We start from the raw sequence: 25345 nt of genomic DNA on the forward strand, positions 1-25345 counted from the left end.
TTTTTTTTTTTTTTTTTTTTTTTTTTTTTTTTTTTTTTTTTTTTTTTTTTTTTTTTGGATACCAGGGATTGAACTCACGTCACTAAATCACTGAGCCAATCCCCACCCCAATTTTATATTTTACTAGAGACAGGATCTCACTGAGTTGCTTAGTACATCACCATTGCTGAGGCTGGCTTTGATCTCAGGATCCTTCTGCCTCAGGCTTCAGAGCCACTGGGATTACAGGTGTGTGCTACCACACCCAGCTGTATTTCTTTTTAAATCTCAATTGTAATTTTCTTCTGAGTTTATGGCATTTTGATTACCCCCCCACACACACTCCCTTACTACCAATATAGAATTTCAGAACAAGTTGATGACTTCTATTTATCCACTATGTTCTTTCCCACTGTGATCTACTTACTTATTTGAATAATAAGATGCATACTATTTATCAAGTGACTATGATTTCTATATCAGAAATATATCTCATATTTTCAACTTCTATTAGAACTCTGGTAGTCAAGTTCTTTGAAAATAAAGAACATTGATGAAAACTTCTCTCAGCCTTTCCCACTCTTCAACAGTAAAACTGGATGTTCCACTGTGACTTGCTTTGTTATATCTGTTTATATATCCAAATACCTTCTTAAATCATCTTCTTTTGTTTGGCTGATAATTCTGAGTGTCTTCATCCTTGTTATTTACCTCCTGTGTTACTATATTGGGTGTTTATTTGGCTTATAACTCTCCCCTCCCCTGGGGGGATGGGTAGATATGTTAATCTCTATCATCTATCTTTTTATCTCCCCCTCTCTCCATATACACATAGGAGATGTTCACGAAATTTAAAAAAGATGTTTGTTGAAAACTGAATATGCATGAAGACCTTCATGTAAGGATCTCCTAAAATTCATAATTGAATTTACAATGATTAAGTTTGCTTTAGTGTAAGATGGGGAATAGTGCTCTGAGATAGAATGATTTGCTATGTTTTCCCCAGATCTACTTTTTAGTGAGAAACTTTGTGGTCCTTCCAGCCTAGCCACTCACCAACCTATTAATTCATCTGTTGATTCATCCATCAACTCAAAATATTTAAAGTGTTTGAGAATATAAATGGAATAGTAGCTGAGAATTATATTATCAAACATCCCTTTATTGACTATTGCCTTTATCCATGCATTCTTTCTTCAATAAATTCATTCATCTAGTTATTTTTTTCTCTTAATTATTTTGTCAAGCAATTTATCCACACATTCATTCACCCATTGACACATACAAACATACATCTATTCATACATACATACATACATACCATTCATCTACTACATAATCCATTCTCACAAATTTCTTTTCAGTAATTGGTCCATTATTATTCTTTGTCCCCTCTTACCCACTAAAGCATTTATTCACTGACTAAATGCATATGGACCACTCACTCTCACATCAATGCTTATAAATATGCAGAAACAATAAATAAACACTTCTAAATATATCTACTATTATTGCTTATTGCAAGTGTGAATGTTTGTCAAGTATTCAATTATTATGTCATTTGTCCAATGGGAGCAAAATGTTGAACTCAGAATATTTAACTCAAAATGTTGCATTCTTATCTTTACTCTGAATATATATACTATCTATTGAATTTTGTCTCAGAATTTGTGGTTAAATATATTTTTCTTGGCAAACAGTTCCAGGGAGGGAAAAACACATCATTATATTTCCTAAACTTAATCCACAAGAGAGTATCTTATAGAGAATTTTATTTGAGTATCTTAGTTACTAGAATATATCATACCCTTAACAGCATTATATTACAAAACTTTAAGGCTACGTATTATTATTAAAACATTTTTAACTAGAGAAACTGAATCTTGAATAGGTTAAGTGAATTCCTCAACAACTTGTAGCTTGTTTCAATTTAATTCTATTTCTTTTCAGGCTCTTATTCTAGGTCTCTTAATCTGAGCTATAAATTCTTTAAATCTTTGGTTGCTGTAGAGAAACACACTGACTTTCAAGTCTATATGATTTAGTATCTTAACTAAAATGTTATCAGCATATATATGTAAATAGATAGATAGACAGACAGATATTAATAAAGATGTTTCCGAGAAGGAGAGTGTACTCCTTTTTTTCCCCTCTATAGTTCTTTGGTTAAATATTATAACCCACCCCTGCATGGGAATGGAAAGAGAAAGTTTGAGTATATAAAATTTGAGACTTCCTGGAGTATTTTAAGACAGTTTAAATCAAATGGAGCACATTAAGTAATATTATTATCTGACATCATTACAAAATTGATTCTTCTAAATCCCTTTTTTTCTGAATTCCATCAGTATTAATGATTTGCCTTCACTGTACGTGGGCCTTTAATTATTATTATTATTATTATTATTATTATTATTATTTGCTCATCATCGTAAGTATTTTTGATTACTAGAAATGCTCTTTAAAGTTGATACATTGCTTTTCAATTCTTTTTAAAACAAATCTTAGAGTTGTGACTCATTGGAGTCTACATGAGAGCAATGGATTTGCTATAGGGCTTACCCATCCTGTTTGCCAAACCTGTAAAACTGATCCAGAAGGAAGCTGGTAACAAATTTGCCAAGGTCATGAATGTCAGCTTGGGAAGTCTTTTGAGAGAGCCTACCTGTCTCTCTTGCCAGAGTATCCATTTACATTTCTATTAGTGGGACAAACTGTCTTTCTGTTGCTGTGTAGACTCTATTTCAAATTTTTATAGAAATAATTGGTTCAGAGATTGTAGCTAAGGTGTGTGGCTTTATATACATGGCTTCTAAATGTATATACTAAATCTACTGCTAGTTAGAGACCAACCAGGGAGACTTCTTTCTTCTTTCTACTTCTCATTTAGGAATTCAGAAGGTCTCCAGACCAACTAGTTAAATTTTGCTGATAGTCACTATAGAATCATGCTAAAATGCATGACCAGGTATCTACCTGAAGAGGTTATAACTGATTCAGCCACTTATTAATTGTTGGGCTTGAGAAAATCAATATATTAAAGGAAACTGAGAATTTCATCATATGTAATCACTTTCAAAGTGTAGGACATTGAGGTAATTTCCATGAAGATAGAAGAAGTAGACTTTAATGAGCATTTCACATGTGCTGAGAGTACGATGCTTATTGTTAAGTAGAGTGCAAATAACACACATAGAAGGCCTGCTTTTGTAGAGATTAGCCATTTTAAAAAAATGGCAAGCAATGCCTTCCTCTTTCTGACCATATTTTCAAGTGTCAGCAGTCAAAAACAGCAGCTCATTTAGACTCACTTCCAATTTTCTATTTCTCTGGTCACCTGTCCCCATGACCAGGTCCCAGATGTTCCATATTCACACCAGTAACTGACACAGACTACAAAGCACACACGACTGAGTTGTAAGAATACTACAAATTTGCTTGTTATGAACACTGGAAAAATACATATATGGGTATATAAGTTTGTGTGTGTGTGTGTATGTACATAATTTTTTTCTGAAGCAGAAAATTTCCACTGCAGCATACTATGTTATTTTCATTTAATAAGATATTTTTCCTTCTTTAACATTTCACCTCTTAAATTAGGGGTAAGTTGTTTACATGAGAATTACTTTGAAAACTGCTATTATTTCACTGAACAAATACTTCCCTGAAGTATATGGCCATAAGCATAATTACATATTTTCAACTCCATCTTAGCTAAATTTTGGGGTCTTTTATTGCTGTTTAGTTTTATGATGGAATTTGTTTCTGCAACTTGTTAAGACTGGAGTGAGTAAATGAAACATAATTTGGATCATTCATTTTTACTGTACTAGGTAAAACATTTCAGCATAGAGACATTTGATGAAGTGTACAGTCCAGCGTGACATCCTGTCTCCCACCATCACATGATGCTTTGTTTAATGCTAAAGCATTTAGAATAAGTGGTTGGGGCTGGGGTTGATTTAATAGTACTAAGCTTACTATCTTCTACAAAAGAGGTCAGATTTATGAAAAAAAATGAGATCAATAAATGACTTATATTGCCATAATCCCTGTTAACCCTTTGAGTTCTAAAAATTCTGATTTTCTCTTGGTAACTTAGATACTGCTTGAGAAGAAGATAGGAATTTAGAGAGACTCCTTGATGATGTCCTTCTGGATGGGTGAAACTTTTTGATAAGCTCTGAAGCCAGCGTTATATCATTTATAGATAATTGACTCAATCCTAGTCCTTATCTCCTTGTAGTGAAAAGGGTGATCAGAATGGCCCAGTCTGATCTTCTCTGATAACTGGATCATAATTCGATATCAAAATAATTTCAGAGTGTAACCTCTTCTTCTCTAGAATGTGCTGCGTGATGACTTTAGTATCCTGGGGAATCCTATGCTAGAGGAGGAAAGGCTTTTGTTTGTTTGATTGCTTTTGTGATGACAAATAGAGTGTGACCATGAGAAGGATGTATGTTCTTACTTGGATTGAGAATGGTGATATATGATTGTAAGTTGCACCTGTCTTTTGTCTACTATCTATCCATCATCCATCTATCTATTCATCTGTCCATCCTTCCCATAATAATCAGCCCCTCTACTATTTTTTAGTTCCTATGTTGTTATTTTCTAAATTTGAATACATAATTTGAAGAAATTGAGAACTTTGTGTTTACCACATATAAGATGTTTAGATCCTTGGGTCTAACTTTTGTAAAAGTCTTTGATTCCTTCTTCAAATCATTGTTTTGAAAACAAAATGAGAAGTGTGTCTTCCTTCTTTTCCTTTACAGGCACTTTACGGCACAAATATTTATTGAGCTTCCAACAATATGACAAACATGATACTAGGCAGTGGGAATACAAAGGAGAATGAAATGCTAATGCATCTTCCTACGACTTTTCTAGTATAAACTTGTCTTTTAATTGGGAGGTGTTATGCAAATATGCGGAAGATGATGAGAGTGTAATGATGCTCACACTTGCAATTCAGCTCAATTCTTGTGCAGCCCGGCTATGATTTCTGAAACTGAAGACTTAGTGTGAAAGGCTTTGATCACCATTGCACATCTGGTACTTTGGGCCCCTCCAGGCTACAATGAGTGGAAAGAGGGGCTGGGAATTCATCTGATCATACAGGTCTCGGCTGCTGGCCTGAACTTAAGAATCAGAATTGAGCTGGGTGCACTAGTGCACACCTGTAATCCCAGACACTCAGGAGGCTGAGACAGGAGGTTCGCGAGTTCAAACTAGCCTTGGCAACTTGGCAAGGTCCTAAACAACTCAGTGAGACCATGTCTCTAAATAAAATACAAAAAAGGGGCTGGGGATGTGGCTCAGTGGTAGAGTGCCCCTGAGTACCACACATACGAATACACACACACACACACACACACACACAATCAGAATTGAGACTGCTTTGTAAGTTAGTGTGTTAGTTTTCTCTCTGACTTCCTCTTTCTCTTTGCTTCCATGATGTTTGTTAGTAAATACTTACCAACCATTGTGATGTTACTAAAAAAAACAAAAGAACAAACAAAAAGCATTATTATGTCATTAGCAAGCTCCTTTCTGAAATCTCTCTCTTTATGGTCTTGTGTCTCTTTTATAGGAAAATTCAAATTCTATATCTTGGTCTCACGATTGCATAGTCTGGTGCCATCTTACCTCATTTGTAGTTTCTCTAGAATGAGATCTTTATTAACCATTTTCTAAGTAAAATTTCTATGTGTTGTCAGAGCCCCTGTTTTTTCTATGTTGTAGCTCCTAGGGCATGCACTTAAATGTTGAACTCTAAAACGTGCTGATAAGATTGCTTCTTTTTAGAATTGTAATGCACTCATTAATAATGATAACAATTATTATTATTATTATTATTATTATTATTATTACTACTACTACTATTGAAGAGAGATCAGAAGAATAAAGCAAGCAGATTAGGAAAAGAGAGGAAGTGAGGGAAAAGGAAGGTACTAGGGAATAATATCGATCAAATCATGTTTTATATATATGTATATGCCATATATATGGCATAATAAAGCACACCATTGTATAATTATAATGCACTGATTTAAGAAAAATGCTACTTGTTGATAGAGCATTCTTTTGCGAAAACCTCTGAATCTCAATCATTTCATGGGTATAATGGGGAAATGGTCTCAGTATTATTATGAGAATACATATATGTATATACAAAATGTTTACCAGACATTAGTCAATACATAATCACCAGCAGCATAACTATACATCCCCTAAAATTTCTATTTGTATTTCTTTCTCATAAAACTATGTGTCTTTGAGAACAGAGATCATGTCAAGTTGCTTGATACTGAACCAAAACCCCTAAGATTATAGAAGGACAAGGAGTGCTCTTTACTTGCTTACTAAGGAATAGATGAGGTCTTCTGGTACCACAGCCAGCCCAAGGGTTCTCCCCTATCTAGGATGATGTGCTCATGGTCTTAGGCTGCTCTATCTAATTAGCAGAGGCATCCTTTGGGAGAGACAGAGCTCACTCTCCAGATGATGTGCAGTGTGTGAACATTCCAAGCCTTGGGGTGTATTTGGCTTCACACTCTCACAGAGAGAAAGAGAGAGCGAGAACGAGAGAGAGAGAGAGAGAGAGAGAGAGAGAGAGAGTCCTTGCATGGGGTAAACTGACAGTGACAATGTTGCTGCATTGAAGTGAGCAGGTCTGTCAGAAATGTGAAGATCAACAAACAGCAAAAGTAACAGCCCATAAGTAGGTACCTCAAATACTTTGGAGGGCCAGACTTATGGGCCTTTGCTGTCTCTGTGTATGGCTATTTTTTTTAACACCCATAATCTTTTCTTAGTAATTTCAAATCTGTTACCTGAACAACAATTTGTGTGTGTGTGTGTGTGTGTGTGTGTGTGAGAGAGAGAGAGAGAGAGAGAGAGAGAGGATGAAAGAATGAATACAGAAATGCAATATTCTCTACCAAAGCTATTATTAGCCTAGAGATCTAGATTTTATCATGATGAGTTAAAAATGAGTTTCTGGTGAGCGGGGGAAGAGGATGCATACAATATTTACCAAGTAAAAATTTTGTTTGGATTACTGTATGTATAATAGCTGTTTTTCAATAGAGTTTTTTTTTTACTCCATTACAACAAGTAGTTTTAAATGTTTATGTGGAATTGAACATGTTTTTGGAATAGAACATGTTTTGAAATCAAGATGGTTTCAGTTACTAAACTCTCAATGTGGCCCACTTCCTTGTTTTAATACGTTTCAAGTAGATGGATAGTATCGGAGTCTAAGATCAATTGTGCAGGGTAAATGTCTTTTCCGTATATTGTAGCCAAAAAATAAACTGAAATTCTAATAAATATGCATTTATTCGTAAATGTATAAATAAGTTCATGTAGTTAGAACTGAATCTCACTTTTGTCTTTTATTCTTTCCAAAATTTGTGCTTTCATTCTTTCTCTTTAGTTATTTTTAAACCAAAGAAACATCAAAATCTTAGATTATAACACAATTTACTAATCAGAGGTTATTGGTATTTAGAAAGAAAACATGGTACAAACAAGTAACAATAAGACCAATTTGAATGGCTTATTTGTTAATTAGCAAAAATTTGTGGACAAGAATGACACATTCCAATATCTCGTGTTCCAAAAATGGCTTGTACATTAGTGGAAGTTTCCATGAATGATATATTATTCAAATTTCCTTTTTTTAATAAAAATGCTAATGGAAATGTTAAAATGCACATAAATTAAAATGATCATAAATTAGGATTAATATCACATTAATGAATTATAATCCCACATTCATTAAGATAAAGTGGCATTTCAATATTTGTTCTTGTTCATAAATTTAATACAATAAATGAAAGGGATACACTTTGAGATTCAATAAATATTTGATGGAATCTTATGCTCTAACTTTTTAAAATATTCAAAAGTAAAGTAGGAAATCGAGATGCATTTGGATTCTTTGTTGCTCTTTTATGTCTTTTTTATAACCCTTTCTTTTCACTTATTGAAGCACTAAATACAATTCAAATTAGTGAGGAAAGCAATAGAGCCAGTTATGAATAAAAGGGATTCCTGGGAAAGATCAATGTCTTTTGAATTTCTAGGAGTTTCTTTTTTTTTCCACACAAGACAGTATTTTTTTAAGCTAATATTTGAAATCTCAAAAAAAAAAAGAAAGAAAATAGAAATCTCAAGGTGCAATATTTGGAACTGTATTGGCAGTTAGGTAACTGAGTTAAATGAGAAATATGTGTGCTTAAGCAACATTTTGAAGCTCGAATTCAATAAATTAATTTTTTTTAAAAAATGCAACCCAAAAGTCATATATTTTCTTCCTTTATTTTGGTGCTTTTTTATTTTTTTTAAACAGGAGTCAAATGATATAAGGGAGAAACTACATATTAGAATTTTCCTGTCTCTCTCTTGAGAGCAAACTGTAAGGATTTTAAAACCAGAGATTCTGTTTTTCCCCCATACTTACCTGCACCTGTCTTAGGCAGAGTACTTGCCTGCTAACATAAACTCAATAAATATTTATCCAGTAAAAAAAAATTATGACATAACTTGAGATGTATTTTGATTCCTCTTAAGTCTTTTTTCCCAGAGAATTCCAGTTTGGAAAATATGCTCCCATATTTGGGCCTTAGTGCTCTTCTCTATAAAACAGAAATGATTTTCCTATAAGAAAATCCTGTAAATTGTAAGAATTATTAAAGAAAACAAAGTCTAACAAAAGCCAGTAGTTTTTAATATAATTCAAGTTCTTAGAATTGTTTGTGTTTATATAAATAGAGCAGACAAATGTGTGTCAAACTGGCACTACCATGTTCGAATACATTGGTGTGAAACTTGGATAGCTGATGACTTGCCCTGTTGTATGTCAGTGTTCTCTTATTTTATACGAAATATTAACTCAAGTTTTGTAAAATTTAGGAAATGATATTATGAAAAGTAATCCACATAGTTCTCATCACTCAGTGATTCATAAAAAGTAGCTAATAAAAATAACATTCAATGACTATTCAAAAATAAAAAAGAATACATACATTTTTGTACTTTCGTCTGGACCTTTTTATCCCTCTGCATGTGTTTGAATGTATATTAAACAGGTCAGAACACCTTAGAAAACCTTTTCTAACCTATTTAGATGAAGTTTGCTATGTTTTATTTCTGATTGATACCTTACAAGTGTATTGACTATTTGTACAGCCACCCTTAGCAAAAATTGGTGAGGTTGCTTTTCAAAAGAACCAATTTGATATATGAGCAGGAATTAAATAAAAAGTGACTTTGTAGATGGCTCCATTACTAACTTCACTTTTCATTTTTAGCTACACACAGACCTGGATCCTGGAAGTAAAAAAATCAAGTATATCCTCTCAGGTGATGGAGCTGGGACAATCTTTCAAATAAATGATGTTACTGGAGATATCCATGCCATAAAGAGACTTGACCGAGAGGAAAAGGCTGAGTACACCCTAACAGCTCAGGCAGTGGACTGGGAGACGAACAAACCTCTTGAGCCTCCTTCTGAATTTATTATTAAAGTTCAAGACATCAACGACAATGCACCTGAGTTTCTTAATGGACCCTATCATGCTACAGTGCCAGAGATGTCCATTCTGGGTATGTATGCTTCCAATTTCACAGAACTATTAAGAGTCATCTTTAAAATAGCTCCTGGCATCTGGGATGGTGTGATGCGAAATAAAAGACATTTATTACCTTCTTATCTCTAATTTGCATTTCCAAATCCCCTTTTTTGGCCTAAGTTCCGCAGCTCAATAGCTTTAGTCCCTTAGTAATAGGAACTGACTGAGGAGCAGTTTTATTAAAATATCTCTCCTTACAGGACAATATTTCAATAGGCTGAATTTGTATTCCTCTCATAGACTTGTAGTTGGAGTATTGTTACTGAGGCGGATTTATCAAGATTTGTTCCAACATGCCAAGCTAATCCTATTGATATTTGCTTCATGTTTAATTATTTGTTTGTGTTTATTCACATGCAGATGCAGTGCATAGAGAAATAGGAAACCTTCTAGATCTGTAGTCAGCCAGATATTGACTTGAGCTGGTGGGTCGAGTCTACAGTGAATTAGGCAGTCACTGTTGCCAGTGAGACTTATTTTTTGTGGCCAGCTCTTAACAGAATGATTTTAGGAGCCATGACTACCACCAATGAAAAATCTCACATTTTCTGAGCCATGGATGCATTTATTACCTTTTGTACAGATCAATATATATTTCAAAAGATAATTTTAAGCTTTTACATCCTAATTTGTATATATTATTTATTCCCAAACTTCAGCCTTGATGCAGTTACCCTCAAAGCTCAGACTTGTACAATGAAAGGAGGGATATTTTTAAATTAATTTTTTTATTTATATGTGACAGCAGAATGCATTAAAATTCTTATTACACATATAGAGTACAATTTTTCATATCTCTGGTTGTATTCAAAGTATATTCATAACAATTTGTGTCTTCATACATGTACTTTCAAAGGAGGGAGTTTTGAGCCTTCTTTGTCTAACAAAAAATAGTAGACATGAGGCAAAATCACCAAAGTCATTTTTGTAATGCAATCTGTATCCAAGTTTGTTTCAAATTGTATTTAAGGATGTATTATGGATTAGGTGGTGATTATGATTAGACAAATAAAAATCCCAAGTAGAGAATAACTAAAGGCCAGAACTAGGTACATGCAGACATGTACAGTCATTATTTCAAATCCCTAATTTGGTATCAAATAAATCCTCAGAGAAAAACCTGATCAAGAACCATGTGCCCAGGTTCTATATAGTGAGGTCAAACTACCCAGGAAAACTATCCACTTGCAGATATTAACACCTGGAAGAAATATATGATAAAGTATTCTCAACAGCATCTCTTTTTTTATTATTTTTTTCTTAGTACCAGGAATTGAACTTCATAAATGTTTAACTACTGAGTCACATCTCCAACTCTTTTTTTATATTTGATTTAGAGATAAGATCTCACTGAGTTGTGTACAGGGGCTTGTTGCTGAGGCTGGCTTTGAATTTTGCAGTCCTCCTGCCTCAGCCTCCTGAGCCACTGAGATTACAGGTGTGCACCACCATGCCTGGCCCTCGACAGCACCTTTACTATAGATACAAATAAAGGCAAAGTATTGATTGTGATATTCAAGAATAGATTTTGGTGCCCATTATCATGTATAAAAAGAATTTATTTGCCTTCTCAATGTAGTCTCAACATTTTAAGATATTTTAGCAATTCAGTGTGATGTTACCACTCCTTTATCTGCTCTATACATCATTCCCTTATTTTGTCACTTAATGCTTAGGATTACTTTGTTCCTCTACTTCCTTCTTCTTTTTTATGTAATCTTTTATTTATATATGACAGCAGAATGCATTACAATTCTTATTATACATATAGAGCACAATTTTTCATCTCTGGTTGTTTACATAGTATATTCACACCAATTCGTGTGTTCAAACATGTGCTTTGGATAGTAATGATCATCACATTCCACCATCATTAATTACCCCATGCCCGCTCCCTTTCCCTCTCACCCCTTTGCCCTATCTAGAGTTTATCTATTCCTCCCATGCTCCTGCTCCCTATCCCACTATGAATCAGCCTCCTTAAAGAAAACATTCGGCATTTTTTGGGGGGGGATTGTGTAACTTCACTTAACATTATTTTCTCCAACACCATCCATTTACCTGCAAATGCCATGATTTTATTCTCTTTTATTGCTGAGTAATATTCCATTGTATATAAATGCCACTTTTTAAAATCCATTCATCTATTGAAGGGCATCTAGGTTGGTTCCACAATTTAGCTATTGTGAATTGTGCTGCTATAAACATTGATGTGGCTGTGTCCCTGTAAGTATGCTGTTTTTAAGTCCTTTGGGTATAGACTGAGGAGAGGGACAGCTGGGTCAAATGGTGGTTCCAGTTCCTTCTTTTTATTCCTTTCTCTCTCCTTTTTTCTCTTCTCTTTCTCCCTGTCTGCCTCCAGTTTCTTTTCCTTTTCCCTCCCTTCTTCTCTCCTTTCCTCCATTATCTCCCTTGGTTAGTTCATGTCTTTGGATATTTGTTCCATCTGAATGGTTTTAAAATCATATCCCCTGCCCCGTCTGCCTTCTTAGGCCAGGAACCCTGTTATCAATTGCTTCCTGAACATTTTCACCTGAATGTCCCAAGGACAGCTTGAACTCCATATTAAAAATCAAACCCTATTACTTCTTTTTATGAAATTATTTTTTGTGCTTCCTAATTCCTCTGACTTTATCACTGATCCCAATATACTCCAAAATCCTCTGTACAAAAGGTACAATATGCTGAACCTTCTCTCCCCCTTTGAGCCTCAGCCTCACCTCACCTATTGAGTCACTAATCTACTCCTTCCTGACTGCTGTGCAATCTGAACACATCATCTCATTTCACTCTTATGATCGTCTTTCTAGATTAGACTGCAATGCCTTCCTCTGGATTATCTCAGTAACCTACCAAAGAGTATCCTTGATTCTGAATTGGTTCCTTCTTCAGTAATCTATGTATTTATGCTGGAAAATAAACAAAAACTCCCTTAAATTCTGTTGTGTTTGTTTTCATAGAAAAATAATTCTCAGGCTCCTTAGCCAGAAGGACTTTGGATGGCTTTGTTTCATTTATTCTCTTTCTTCTTACCTATCGACAATATAACCTTGGTAGATATATAACCATTGCAGCAGCAAATAAGAAGTGATTTCAGGTCTTCATATTTTACCCATATATTTCTCCTTCCAAGACTCTACTTTATCTATCTCTTATGCAAGGAATTCTATTTTTATTTATTTTTCATCTCCTCAGAATGGAGTTGTTTCTCTATGGCTAGCTGAATTGACACATTTTTAGGGAAACATAACTTCCTAGCAAGACTTTACCTCTCCACCATCAGCACCTCCACCAAAAAAAAAAAAAAAAAAAGACAAACACACACACACACACCAGAACAAAAATTTCCATCTTCGAAACTCCTTTTGTATTCTGACATGGCAAAAAGGAGCTGAGAAACATTATGTAACATTTCTTTTTGTCTTTTTGTTTTGGTCTATTCATTTAGGTCAGAGAACTTGCCTAAGTCCTCTTCTTTTTTTTTTTTTAATTTTTTATTGTGGGTTGTTCAAAACATTACAAATTTCTTGACATATCATATTCGACACTTTGATTCAAGTGGGTTATGAACTCCCACCTTCACCCCATACACAGATTGCAGAATCACATCAGTTACACATCCATTGATTTACAAATTGCCATAAGTCCTCTTCTTATTAAGATTTCAATAAAAGTGTTTTAAAAAATTACTGGCACCTCCAGTGCATGCAGCACACATTACCTTTTTTAAAAATTCTTTTTTTTTTTTTTTTTGGTGCTGGGGATTGAACTCACAACTTCATGCAAGCTAGGTAAGTACTTTACCACTGAACTACAGCCTCTAGCCCCAACACACTTTATATTAATTACTGGTAAACGGTGAACAGGGAAGCTCTTATTTTTACTTCATTTTTATGATTTATCCATCTTAATGCCAACTCTGTTGGCTATGAATGTGCTAGAGGCTGCCTTTTCTGTGCATCTAAGTCATGTTCCTGATAGATTTGTTGAGACAGAAAACCTCAGAAACTTCCACAAACATTAAGACCATTTTCAGCTAAGAAAAGGTCTTTAAAGATTATTAGCTACAGAATGCAATGTGTATACACACACACACACACACACACACACACACACACATGCGTTAAATGCTTTGTCTTTAACATGTCTTCGAAAACCTACATAGAATCCATTTAAGTTGCAAGAAAAGAATTTGAATCCTGACTCCTTCCCTGATTATCAGGTTGACTTTGAGATCAGGAAGGTGAAATTACTTCCTATTTTCCTTAGCTGTAATGCAAGGACAATAATTTCTATCCTGCTTTCACTGTGTGAGGATTGCATGATAAAACACAAGGTAAAGGAATGCCATAAAGTAAATAAGTGTTCCATAATTGGTTGTTGTTATGGCTTTTGAAATTATTTTTATTAATCTGTTCCCCATCTTACCTTCGTACCTTCCCTTATGTATTGATTTTAAGCCCTGGGTGTCTGGTTTCTCTTTGACTCCAGCCTCTCTGGTTAAAGGGAGCAGAGGCAGCTGCACTATTTTATTGTCAAGTGTGAATTATTCCCTTCATTTCTCATCAAGGTGAATATCATGATGAAGGTCAACTACTATCTCCTTCCTCTCCCCATCACCACTGTTCTCTCTCAGCCTGTTTCTTCCCTCCCCTCTTTCCTTCTTTCATTTTTCTTCCTTTGCTACTGCAGAAATGCCAGCACCTGCACCTGTATGCCCTGAGGAATGCCAGCCAGGACTGAGGGAATTCATTGTGCAGAAAGTGAAAAATAAAATTCTAATTGAGAAATTTACCAATATTAAATTGAAATGCATATGATGTTCAAGAACTGTCTTCTAGTTGACAAGCTGTCAAGACAAAACACACATATACATTTGCCCAAATGGCAGCCAAATTAATTTAGAAATATCTTATTTGGAAGCAGGAGACATGGTTCTTTTATATTCTACTGTGAATTTCAGAAGTTGATGAGAATTCACTTTTACAGCAATACTGCATAAAGAAAGACATGTGAGCTTGTCTGATTGTAACTGTGGATACCAAACTAGCAATGCTAAAGTTGGTTTTTCAGTGGAAATTTGCCCACACTTATTGTTTCAAACAGTTTATGTATTTTTAATGTTATTGTGTGATTGTGAGGGATGTTTTAACCCCAACTGCATTGTTTAACTGAACCTAGGTTGGGATATAATGAACTTTCTATTTGACTTTGAAATTGGTTCTCAGATTATTTAACTCCAAATATGACTTCCACTTTTGTAAGCAACAAACTCCATCTCAACGTCACATTACCTGTGTAGTACATGCAATAATCCCTACGTGGAAGTGTGTTTGGAAAAATTTAATGATCTTATTTCAAAAGTACTAACCACTTGGCCTAAAATAGATGCCCAATAAATATTAGTTTCTTTTGTGATTTGGTTCTACTAGTGTTTTGTATGATATGAATGTTTTGGTCAGTGAAAAAAAAAGTGATTTAATAAGACTTACCTTTCCGTTTCACAAATCCACATAATAGAATTGGCATTATTTTATTCAAAATGGCATATTAGTGAATGTGGGGTCAAGAGATGTGATAGTAAGTGGTGCTTAAGTTGCTAAGCATTGTGCAGCATTGTGTTCATGTCATGTAGAACATGACACAAAAGATTTTCCTAGTTTTCTTGGCAATTTGGACTCCTCTAATGATGATCAATATGTATGCAAAGTTACTGTTAGAGAGAAGCTCTGTTAAATACTTCTAATATACTTACAATGTTTTGACTTTAAGAGAAATATTAGTTTCCCTATTCCTCATGATTTTTAATTACAAAAATGGGGGAAATAATAGCTAATATAAAGCCAGACATGAAGTAGAAGAACTGGGATTTAAGTCCAGACATCTGGTTCTACCTCCCATGGGTTTAACCAGTATGCTCTACTGATCTTTGATAATATCTCTAGAGAATTTTGTTTATATGAGCACAATGATTCTGCTGCATATTTATAACAGTTAATGTTTTTCAAGGTGGGAGAGCTTTTGAGGTCAGCCTACTTTGCAAATTAAATTGAAGAACTGAGGTTAGAGTTGCAGAAGAAGTTTGAGTGAGATATTTTGCAATTTTCAAGATAAAAATACAAGAACTTTAAAAATGTAAGAACAATACATCAAATAGAAATTCAAGTAACAATAAAAATTAATTAAGAGCCATGTGGTGAATAGCTGGGGCAAAGTGCTGCTAATGTATTTAAGATAAAGGCAAAAGACAGTAAGTTGAATTGACTCTGGGCTTTCTGGTGGTGAATGTGGAAAGAGGATGCACTCTCCACCCCAAAATATTAATTGAAATATTGGAAGAAGGTTAGGGAATGACTTAGTAAGTATGCATTTTATAGAGGCAAATATCACTGCTTTCCAAAATCTATCAGCAAAAAGGTAATGGAAGTCAGTACACAATACACAAGCTCACTCACTCTCCTTGAACAATGACTCAGCCCAAAGAAAAAAATGTTACAATTATTAAATCTTTTAGACATTTTCCTCTTGAGAAATGGTGGCTATGTGTTATTCATATTCTTTTGTCTTCTCTTAGCATTAACATTATGCCTTTTCTTTGTAAATGTGCCCTTTTAGGGTGCTGATTCTCAAATCCTTTTTTTTTGGAGGGAGATCCATATAAAATACATACTATTTCTTTTGTGTTTTCTGTTATCTTTGATTTGGAATAAATTAATTCTTAGTGAAAAGTGACCAACATAGGTCATATATCTTTTCTGAATTGTTGGAAAGTAAGTTTCAGACATTTTGCCCCAAAATTTTCAATAATTTCTCCCCATATGGATATTTTCCTACACAAGCACAGTATAACCATTCAAATCAGGACATTTATATGGACACATCATTGCTATTAAGTATTACAAATCTCTACAGTTGTCCTAATAATATCGTTTTATGATAAAAATCCATCCTATTCAGGATCCCATATGCATTAGACTCTTTCAGCCTGGAAAGTTCTTTAGTCTTTTCTTCCTTGTCATGACTTTATGCTTTATGCTCAACAATTACAGAAACATTGTTTTATAGAATTCCTTAGATGTATAGATTGGGATTAGATTCAGAATGCACATTTTGGACATTACTAAAGGATTTGTATTAAATGCATGAGATTTTGATATATTCCATGATTGGTGACAAGAACTTTGATCACTTCATTAAGGAGGTATCTGCCATTTGTCTCTCTTGTAAAATTATTCTTTTATTCTCTTTGTACTTAATACTTTATGGGAAGACACTTTGAGCCTTCATAAATATTTAATTCAGCATCAAAATATGAACCCTAAATTTTAACATCCATTGAATTTTCTTGGCAGAGTTAATTATTAATATGAGAACTGGAAATGGTAGTTTTCTCAATTCTACAATTCCATACACATTTATTGATTTTCATTCTCCTATAGAGAAAAAGTTCTTATACTCCTATTTATTTGCTTGTGTACTTATTCATATTGTTTTGGAATTTTAGATTTCTGTTTTATGCAATCAGTTATAATTAGAATTATTATCCTGCTATTCAGATTATCTCCAACTTGGCCATGATATGGCCGTGAAGCTAATTCTGTGTCTTAGTGACATGCCTCTGTTATTCTTAGGTGGCATTTTTATCTTCTGGTCCAACAAAGTGTTTAAAGTGTCATTTTGTATCATTTTATCCCAGTCCTATTATAGTGTACTTATACAAAGAAACCTAGTTCCACTTAAAAAGAATTGCATATACACACCAAAGACCAGTATTAGTTTTAGTCATTGCTATTAGGGTGCCATTGTTCCCCAAATCTCTCAGTGGCTCAGTGGACAGGGCAAAGGTAAAGAATGGATGGAAGTATGTGCCTACACACATGCACACACATATTTATCTGTCCACAAATGACTGAATAGTGTTGCTCAGAATTTCTTGTTCATTCAGGACCTTGGAGAGTGGTCTTATTTGGAATGAGGGTCTAAAAGGTATAATTAATCCAGTCCAGGTCCTACTGGGTTATATTGAATCCTAAATCCAACGACTGGAGACTTTAAAGGAAGGCCACGTAAAGACACAGACACACTCAGAGAAGCCCATGTGATGACAGACGCATGGACTGGAGTTATGGCACCATAAACCAAGGGGAGCCAGAGTTCCACCAACAGCTAGAAATAGCCTGAAAGTTCCCTTCAGAGGAAACATGGGCTTGTCCACCAATGATTTTAGAGGGCAAAGAGTGAGAAAATAAATTCCTGTTGTTTTAAGCAACCTAGTTTGTGGTAAATTGTCATGGCAGCCCTGGGAACATAATATATTCTCTATTAATAAATCATGAGCTTGCCACTATGTTACCACAGGGTCCATTCTTTTTTTTTCTTTCTCTACCAGTAAGAAACCTGAATCATTTTATCCTTTGTATATTTATTAATTCCTCAGACAATTCCTCAGACCTGTCATAATTTATCTCTGCTTGTTTCCTCTGCCCCACACCTGACTTCCCATACTGGTGTTAGTAAGCTGTCCCATTCTTCCTCCACAAACTTGCCCTTGGAGGAAGAGATGGACCCCTATCTTGCCAACCATACCTAATGTCTTTTGGATTTAACTGCTTAGGCAGAAGGCAGTCAGAATTGGGGACAGGAAACTACAGAACACTTTCTACATTTATTTGACTCTTAGTATACCAAAGATCTACAGCTACATTTCCTATTCTCTATTCAAAATAGGCATAATGCAAAGAGAGGTTAAATATGTTTGAATCAAAGCCAAACTGTTTCTCCTATTGAAGTCTTTAAAGTACTAATATATCATAATTTGAAAAATTCATATCATATGCCCTTATGAAAATTTAGACATGTATATGATCACAGAAACACTTTTAGAATCCTGAAATATTGCAGGGATTTTATTCTACAAAAGCTTTAAAAACACATATCTAATGAGAATAGATTTTTGTTTTTATGCAAGACCACATGTTAATTTAGCTTGCAGCTAGTGAAATTTGCAATTTCTAAAAAGTGAATTGCAAATTGTGATGACTACAGCTTACATGGATTAGCTTGTTATTCTTGTTATTTGCCCAGTATAGTTTAGTTTCAAATATAGAATATACGTAAGGTAATAATTAAAGAGACTCACTTTTATACTTTTTTATTAAAGAAACAATTTTTATTACATAAGCTAATAGATCAAAGGATGTTACAAACTGACAAACTGTCTTAAGCCTAACATACTTCTTTTTCATAATTTAGAAGTGGTAGCTTTATTTTATTTTATTTTATTTTTTGCTCTCTTGAGGCTAGATTTTAGAAGAATTCAGTAGCATTTCTCTATTTTTAAAGGAGAGATGCAGAGTAAAAAAGGGGAAAACATATCTTGATGGATTTGATTATATTTTTTGTCTGGTTTGATTCAGAGTGACGAACAAAATTGAAATTCTTTAGGAAAACATGGGCGGGAAATCATGAGGATTGAAATAAACACTTTCAAAAGAAATCCAGCTGCTGTACCTGATATGAATGCCAATAACAGCTGTGGACCCAAAACTTTAAGATGGGGTGAGGAGTCTGTCATTTCTTTTCTGCATAAAGAAGCTAAACCTCCATTAAATGAAGACAGTATAATAGCCGACAAATGTGTGTGTGTGTGTATATATATATATATATATATATTCATATTTAATTCATTATATATATGTGTATATACATACATATGTATATATGTATATATGTGTATATATAATGAATATATAATATGTATATTGTATATAACATACACATATATAATATGTATGTCTATATACATATACATACATATCTTATGATAAATGTGAGCCAAAAGATTCCAATATGTGGATTTTGTTTCAAAAGGTCTTTTTAAGTAGTTAATGGCTTAGAAATTACCAGAGTATCTAAATGGGATAGCTGGTGACAGTTAACTGTGAGAGGTGACTGAAAGCATGTTTAGTGAACAATGATGGAAATATAAACCAAGTTTATTTGCATATTTTTTGTGATGGGGAAGTTCCTCTCATCAAGTTTTTGCTATAACACTAGTTTTTATGTAGGCCCTCAATTCTAAGGTTACATATTATCAGTCAATTCATTGATAATAGAAAAATGTAGTTCATACATTGTATTGTCCATAATATACCATCGGCTATTTTAGGATATTTCATTGATCAACTCATATTTCAGTCTCTTCAGTTTGTAAGGTTCTTGGATCCAAATCTCAACCCTAATATACATATTTATATATATACATATATATATGTATATAAATTATATAATTTATATAGATATAACATAGATATAATGGCTTAGAGAACTTTATTATAAATTTTAGAGAAACACTGCTTTCACTCACTTTGAAAATAGTGAACATTTCAGAATTCTTCAGTCTGCTTCAACACACTCTGCCCTACTGCCACTTGGGATTCAATGACCAACACAAGCTAGAGGTTTTCAACAGTTTCTTCTGTAGTTGGTCTTTGCAATTCTTTCTAAAAGATGATTCTCAGTAACCAACCAATGTAACCTAATCTGAATAATATAAATCACAGGAAAATATGATGAAATACCTCATTCGATTTTACAAGCTGTAATACTACTACTACTTTTGTTTAATATAAAAAATTATATAGACGTATGTTTTGAAAATTTATATGAATGCCTAAAATTTGAACATACTGAAAGAGTGGACTCAGAATTAACAATATCTAAGTGAAGAAGTGACATCGATGATATATCTGAACCTATGCTTTGAAACCTAGTCAATCCTGTATGTACCAATTAAACTTTAGTTTCCAAGCTATTCACAACACAGCAGTAGCTAACACTTAAGTTGTATTTATTTACTGTTTATTTATTTTTTTCTTCTTTATATCCTGTGCTTACTTTTAGGAGCAATATTAAACTCCATTTGATTATCATAATGTTGACTCTTTATGTTCCTTGGAAATAGTTCTTCCTTTCAGTCAGATTTTGGTTCTTGCTATGTATAGATACATTGGTTTGTCTCTCTGAAAATTGCACCTACTTCCCTTTTCTTGGAGAATTTTTCTATGGCTAATATTTTATCCAGGCCCACTCTGAGCCCCTCAGAGGAAAATAACACACCTACTGCTTTCTATTCAAGTAATGTTCTGGTACTTGAAATACTGAAAAGTATTTTCAAATCAGTAAATCTGCACTTATCACAAGGAAAATCAAAACACTCAAGAAGAAAAAAAAAACTTTATTACAGATGTAAGGTTGAGAAATCAGGTGGGATTTTATCCAGACATTCTCAGGATCCTGTACTCTTTTTTAACTCATTTCCCTTAGATGCAAATTAATATTTTAAGATCATCATACTTATTGATCCTAGAGACAAAAGGGCAAATATTTCATAAGTTATTCAAGCCATATATGTGTCTAGAACTCTGTAAAACAGCATTAGCACCCATGCTGTTATGAGAATGTTTTTTCTTCATTTGTTATAAAACCGTTATAAAATTCTTAAGAGGGGCTAGAGCAAAAGCTCATAGAGTTCAACTTTTTCTTACATTTGTCTGCCATGCCAGGGCAGCTCTGAAACACATGTCTGAAATTCTCAAGCATTGATCAAATATGAATATGGTGCACCTTTCTCAATATGTTTTAGGGTATGGCATGCTTTCCTCAGAACCTTGCCTCTCCCAACCAGTAGATGTTTTGTAGACCCTGTCTGTGTTTATGAGCAACATAATTCTGTAAATTTGGGCTTAATTGTAGTCATGGATTCATGAGACATTGCTTTTCAATTGGTAGACCCAAATGCTTTTATTCTTTGATTGATTAGAAATCACAGATGTATAGTTTTCTGCCTTAGTTTTATCTTTTCTGCCAGTAACTTAATGTAGAGGAAAACATGAAGTAATTTATGTGGCAAGATAGCTGCTTGCATAGGTAAGTGCATAGGTCAATACATAAACGTGGTAGAAAAGATGCACAAGGGTCCACACTGACAATTATTTGGATTTCTCCTGCATGAAGAATGTGTTCTTCTTTTCTTCTTTCTTTCTCTTCTTCCTTTCTTTCCTCTTTTCTTTCTTCCTCCCTCCCTCCCCTCCTTCAACAGTATGGACTCAGTGATTGTTTTTAAATATATGTTTGGGATATAATCCAATAAAACTTTAATTTTAACTTAGTTTTGCAATTTTGACTATTAGAAGTCCTTTCTGTTGGCTCCTATATTCCTTTGGAATATCCATATAGCTATATCTCTATATCTATTTATCTATATATTTATATATGCATTTCCATACATTATTGTGCAGCGTGATCCAGGCTTATCTTAAACAATGATTATGCTAATTCTAGAAAAGCCATTTCTCTAAGAAGCTTTGGTTTCTTTCATTGGAAAACAATGTTAAAAGAAACCAAGATCTGAGTGCTAGGTATAGTTTTTGTTTTTGTTCCTGGTTTATGTTTGCCAATCCAGCTCTCAGTTAAATAAGGACAAATAAAGGTTTGTGTGGCAAATCACCTGGCATCTATTTTCCTAATCATTTTATTACAATTGTGCTTCCGCCCCCTGTTAGAACCAGCTCTATCAACTAGAGTACTAAGCTATGTGTGTTTAATTTTGACTTTAGTTTCACATACTCCATTCACTCTCAAAATTACTTAGATCTGACTGCCATATGACCCAGCTATCCCACTCCTTGGTATTCATACAAAAGATCTAAAATCAGCACACTATAGTGATACATGCCTACCAATGTTTATAGAAGTACAATTTTTTAATAGCCAAGTTATGGAGCTGGCATGGATGTCCGTGAGCAGTTGAATGGATAAAGAAAATGTGTATATATACACAAAGGAGTTTTATCCAGGAAGAATGAAATTACATCCTTTGCAGGTAAATGGCTAGAACTGGAGAATATCATGCTAATTAAAACGAACCAGATTCAGAAGGACAAGGGTCAAATATTTTTCTCAGATGCAGAAACTGTATAGAAAAAAGTAATATAAAAAGGAAGGGTATCATGAAATGATCTCATGAAAATAGAAGGAAGACCAATAGAGTAGAAAAGGACCAACAGGATGAGGAGGGGAGGGCATGGGGAAATACCAGGAAAGAAAATGTACTGAGTTATGTTACATCTAGCTACAAATATACCACAATGAATCCTGCCTACAGATATAATTATAATGTACTAGTTGAAATAATAATAAAAGGGAGGTCAGTAGACTAAAGCAGGTGGATAGGGGAGGGAGGAGTGGAGGGAAAGGGGAAATAATGGAGAATGAGATTGATCACATTTTGTTATATGCATGTACAAATATGGCACAATGTATTTCACTATTATGTATAATTATTAGGCACCAATAAAAGAAATAATTAGGTCCATTTCCCTCCCCATCCTCTTCAGTAAGTTGTAATGATGTACATGTCATAAATTATTTTATGTTGTCACAGTTGGCCATCTATTCAGAAAGCTCTTAATTTCCTAAATTATTTTATTTTACATTTGCATGTATTGTTCCACTCTTTGTGTTGTAAAGGTCTATGAGTTTTGACAAGTACACAGAGGCATGTATCCATCATCACAATGCTTTACAAAATAGTGTTACTACCTTAAAAAAATTCTGTGGAATTTTAACTATTGAGCTTCCTTATTTCCAGCACTCCTGGCAAACACTCTTCTTTTTACTACCTATTATTTTATCTTTACTGGAATGCCATATAAATGAAATCATAAAATATATGGACATTTTACTTAATAATCATCACTTAAAATTCATCCATGGTTGAATAGCTGGATAGTTCTTTCTGTTTTTCCACTAAATAGTGTTCCATGATAACAGCACTATAATTATTTTTTCCATTTGCTATTGAATGGATGCGTTCATTTTGATTGGTTATAATTTTTGTTTGTCATTATTTACAAAACGGTTATAAACTTCTGCATGCAGGCTTTTGTTTAGAAATATGTTTCTATTCATTTTTGTTTAGACGTAAATTTTCACATCTGGTAGTATGACACCTGGATCATATGATAAAAGAATGTTTCACTTTATTAAAAATTCCAAACTGTCTTCCAAAGTGGCTACAACCTTTTGCCTTTGTACAAACAATGAGTGAAAAATTCCTGTTGCTCTAAATATTCACCAACAATTCACATTTTCACATGTAGAGACTTTAACTGTTTTAACAGTTGTGTACTGTTATCTCATTTTTGTTTTAATTTCCAGTTTCAGAAATACAGATGGTATTGAGAATTTTTTCCAGGGTTGCTTCTGGTCTAGGATGTAAGTAGACATTTGACCCTATCTACTTCAAATTTCTCTCAACCATGGGTGTTTGCCAGCAAGATAGTACAGACATCGAAGTATCATCAAAAATATGTGAATTGGGAACCATCAAGAAAGTCTCATCTTTTCCTGGTATATTTTAGATAAACAGAGTAAAGCTAGGCCTCCTGGAAGTGAGAAGGGATAGAACGAGCAAAAGGGACAAGACAACACAGGGCACTAGAAGACTTCTTGTTGGATCTCTCTGATTCTAGGAGCATAATTTTAGGAGCCTCAGGCAATCCCCATCTCTGACTTCCAGGATATTTCCAGCTATCTGCAGATGACAACTTAAGAGAGGGAAGGATATATTAGGTTCCTTAAAAATAAAACTTCCCTAAAAAGTATAAAGCTGTTTGATGGGTCCTGTGGGTGGCAATGACAATGAATTATTCAAAGGGAGGTCTATTAGAGAGGAAAGATATGGACGTATCTTCCTGACCATGTCAACAGAGTATACAGGAAACATAACATTCATGCCCACAGAAATTATCTACAGTTTCCTCATAACATGGGACTTAAGAAGAGACTCATATTTGAGGCTTCCTTGTGAAAGATCTTGACTTCTTAGGATAAGGCATGTTGTGGACATTAACAGTATGTACTATATTATCTTTAAACTATACTAAGAACAAAAGAGGAATTTTTATCTTCATCTACCAGTATCTGTTACACAGATAAAAGCAGTGAGGTGCTAAGTCATATCCTTGGGATAGTTAAAAACAACCTAGGGGTGGGATATTCTTTCTACCAAGTTTATGAAAGGTGCATGCATGTCCTTGAACTGAAAAGAGAATCAGAGTAGGTATATCCCCAGTTCTTCATGCTGCCTGCAATGTCAGTCTTCCATCCATTTGTATTTACAGATCCTATTAATGGATGTAAAATAACCTACAGACTTCTGTTCTTTTAAAAACTTGCTACTTAAAGGAAAAAATGGATGATCAAGACTGAAAACAAAGGCAAAATTCATTCCTGAAGATGTCTTTATTGTCCTTTTTCTGACCTTGACAGAATAATCTGAGTAATTATCATCATAATCATCACTGCAGGATTTCTTCCTTTCCTCTTCCTCCTCCTCCTCCTCCTCCTCCTTCTTCTTCTTCTTTTTGGATTGCTATTCCAGTGTAATTACTAGAGCTGCTGATACCATTAGGTGACAATAAATTAATATCAAACAATTCCCACATATTTGTGTCTAAGTAACAAGTTACAGTGTCAACACTAAATGGAGAGAGATGCAGTATCCACCTTTAGACGGCTGTACAGCTGCAAACACTGCACAGGCATCCTGTGAGTGACTTTGAAAATAGATCTTGTAGCGTGTGATAGGATAGGAATTCAGCATTGTTTTCACTCCTGAATTTAGCAGTAAGGGCATTGGTGCCTTAGATTTG

The 25345-nt window shown here is 34.1% G+C and overlaps 1 protein-coding gene across 6 annotated transcripts in view; it reads left to right on the forward strand.

Annotated features, from left to right (window-relative positions):
- Positions 1–25345, forward strand: part of Cdh8 (cadherin 8) — a 356401-nt gene that overhangs the window by 109867 nt on the left and 221189 nt on the right. For all 6 annotated transcript variants that reach the window (XM_015488796.2, XM_048792057.1, XM_015488797.2 and 3 more), the window contains exon 3: positions 9309–9603. In XM_015488796.2, coding sequence (XP_015344282.1) covers positions 9309–9603 — 295 coding nt within the window. The remainder of the gene's footprint in view (positions 1–9308; positions 9604–25345) is intronic.

Source organism: Marmota marmota, unplaced genomic scaffold, assembly GCF_001458135.2.
Source record: "Marmota marmota marmota unplaced genomic scaffold, marMar, whole genome shotgun sequence".
In the NCBI taxonomy this organism is placed as follows: Eukaryota; Metazoa; Chordata; class Mammalia; order Rodentia; family Sciuridae; genus Marmota; species Marmota marmota.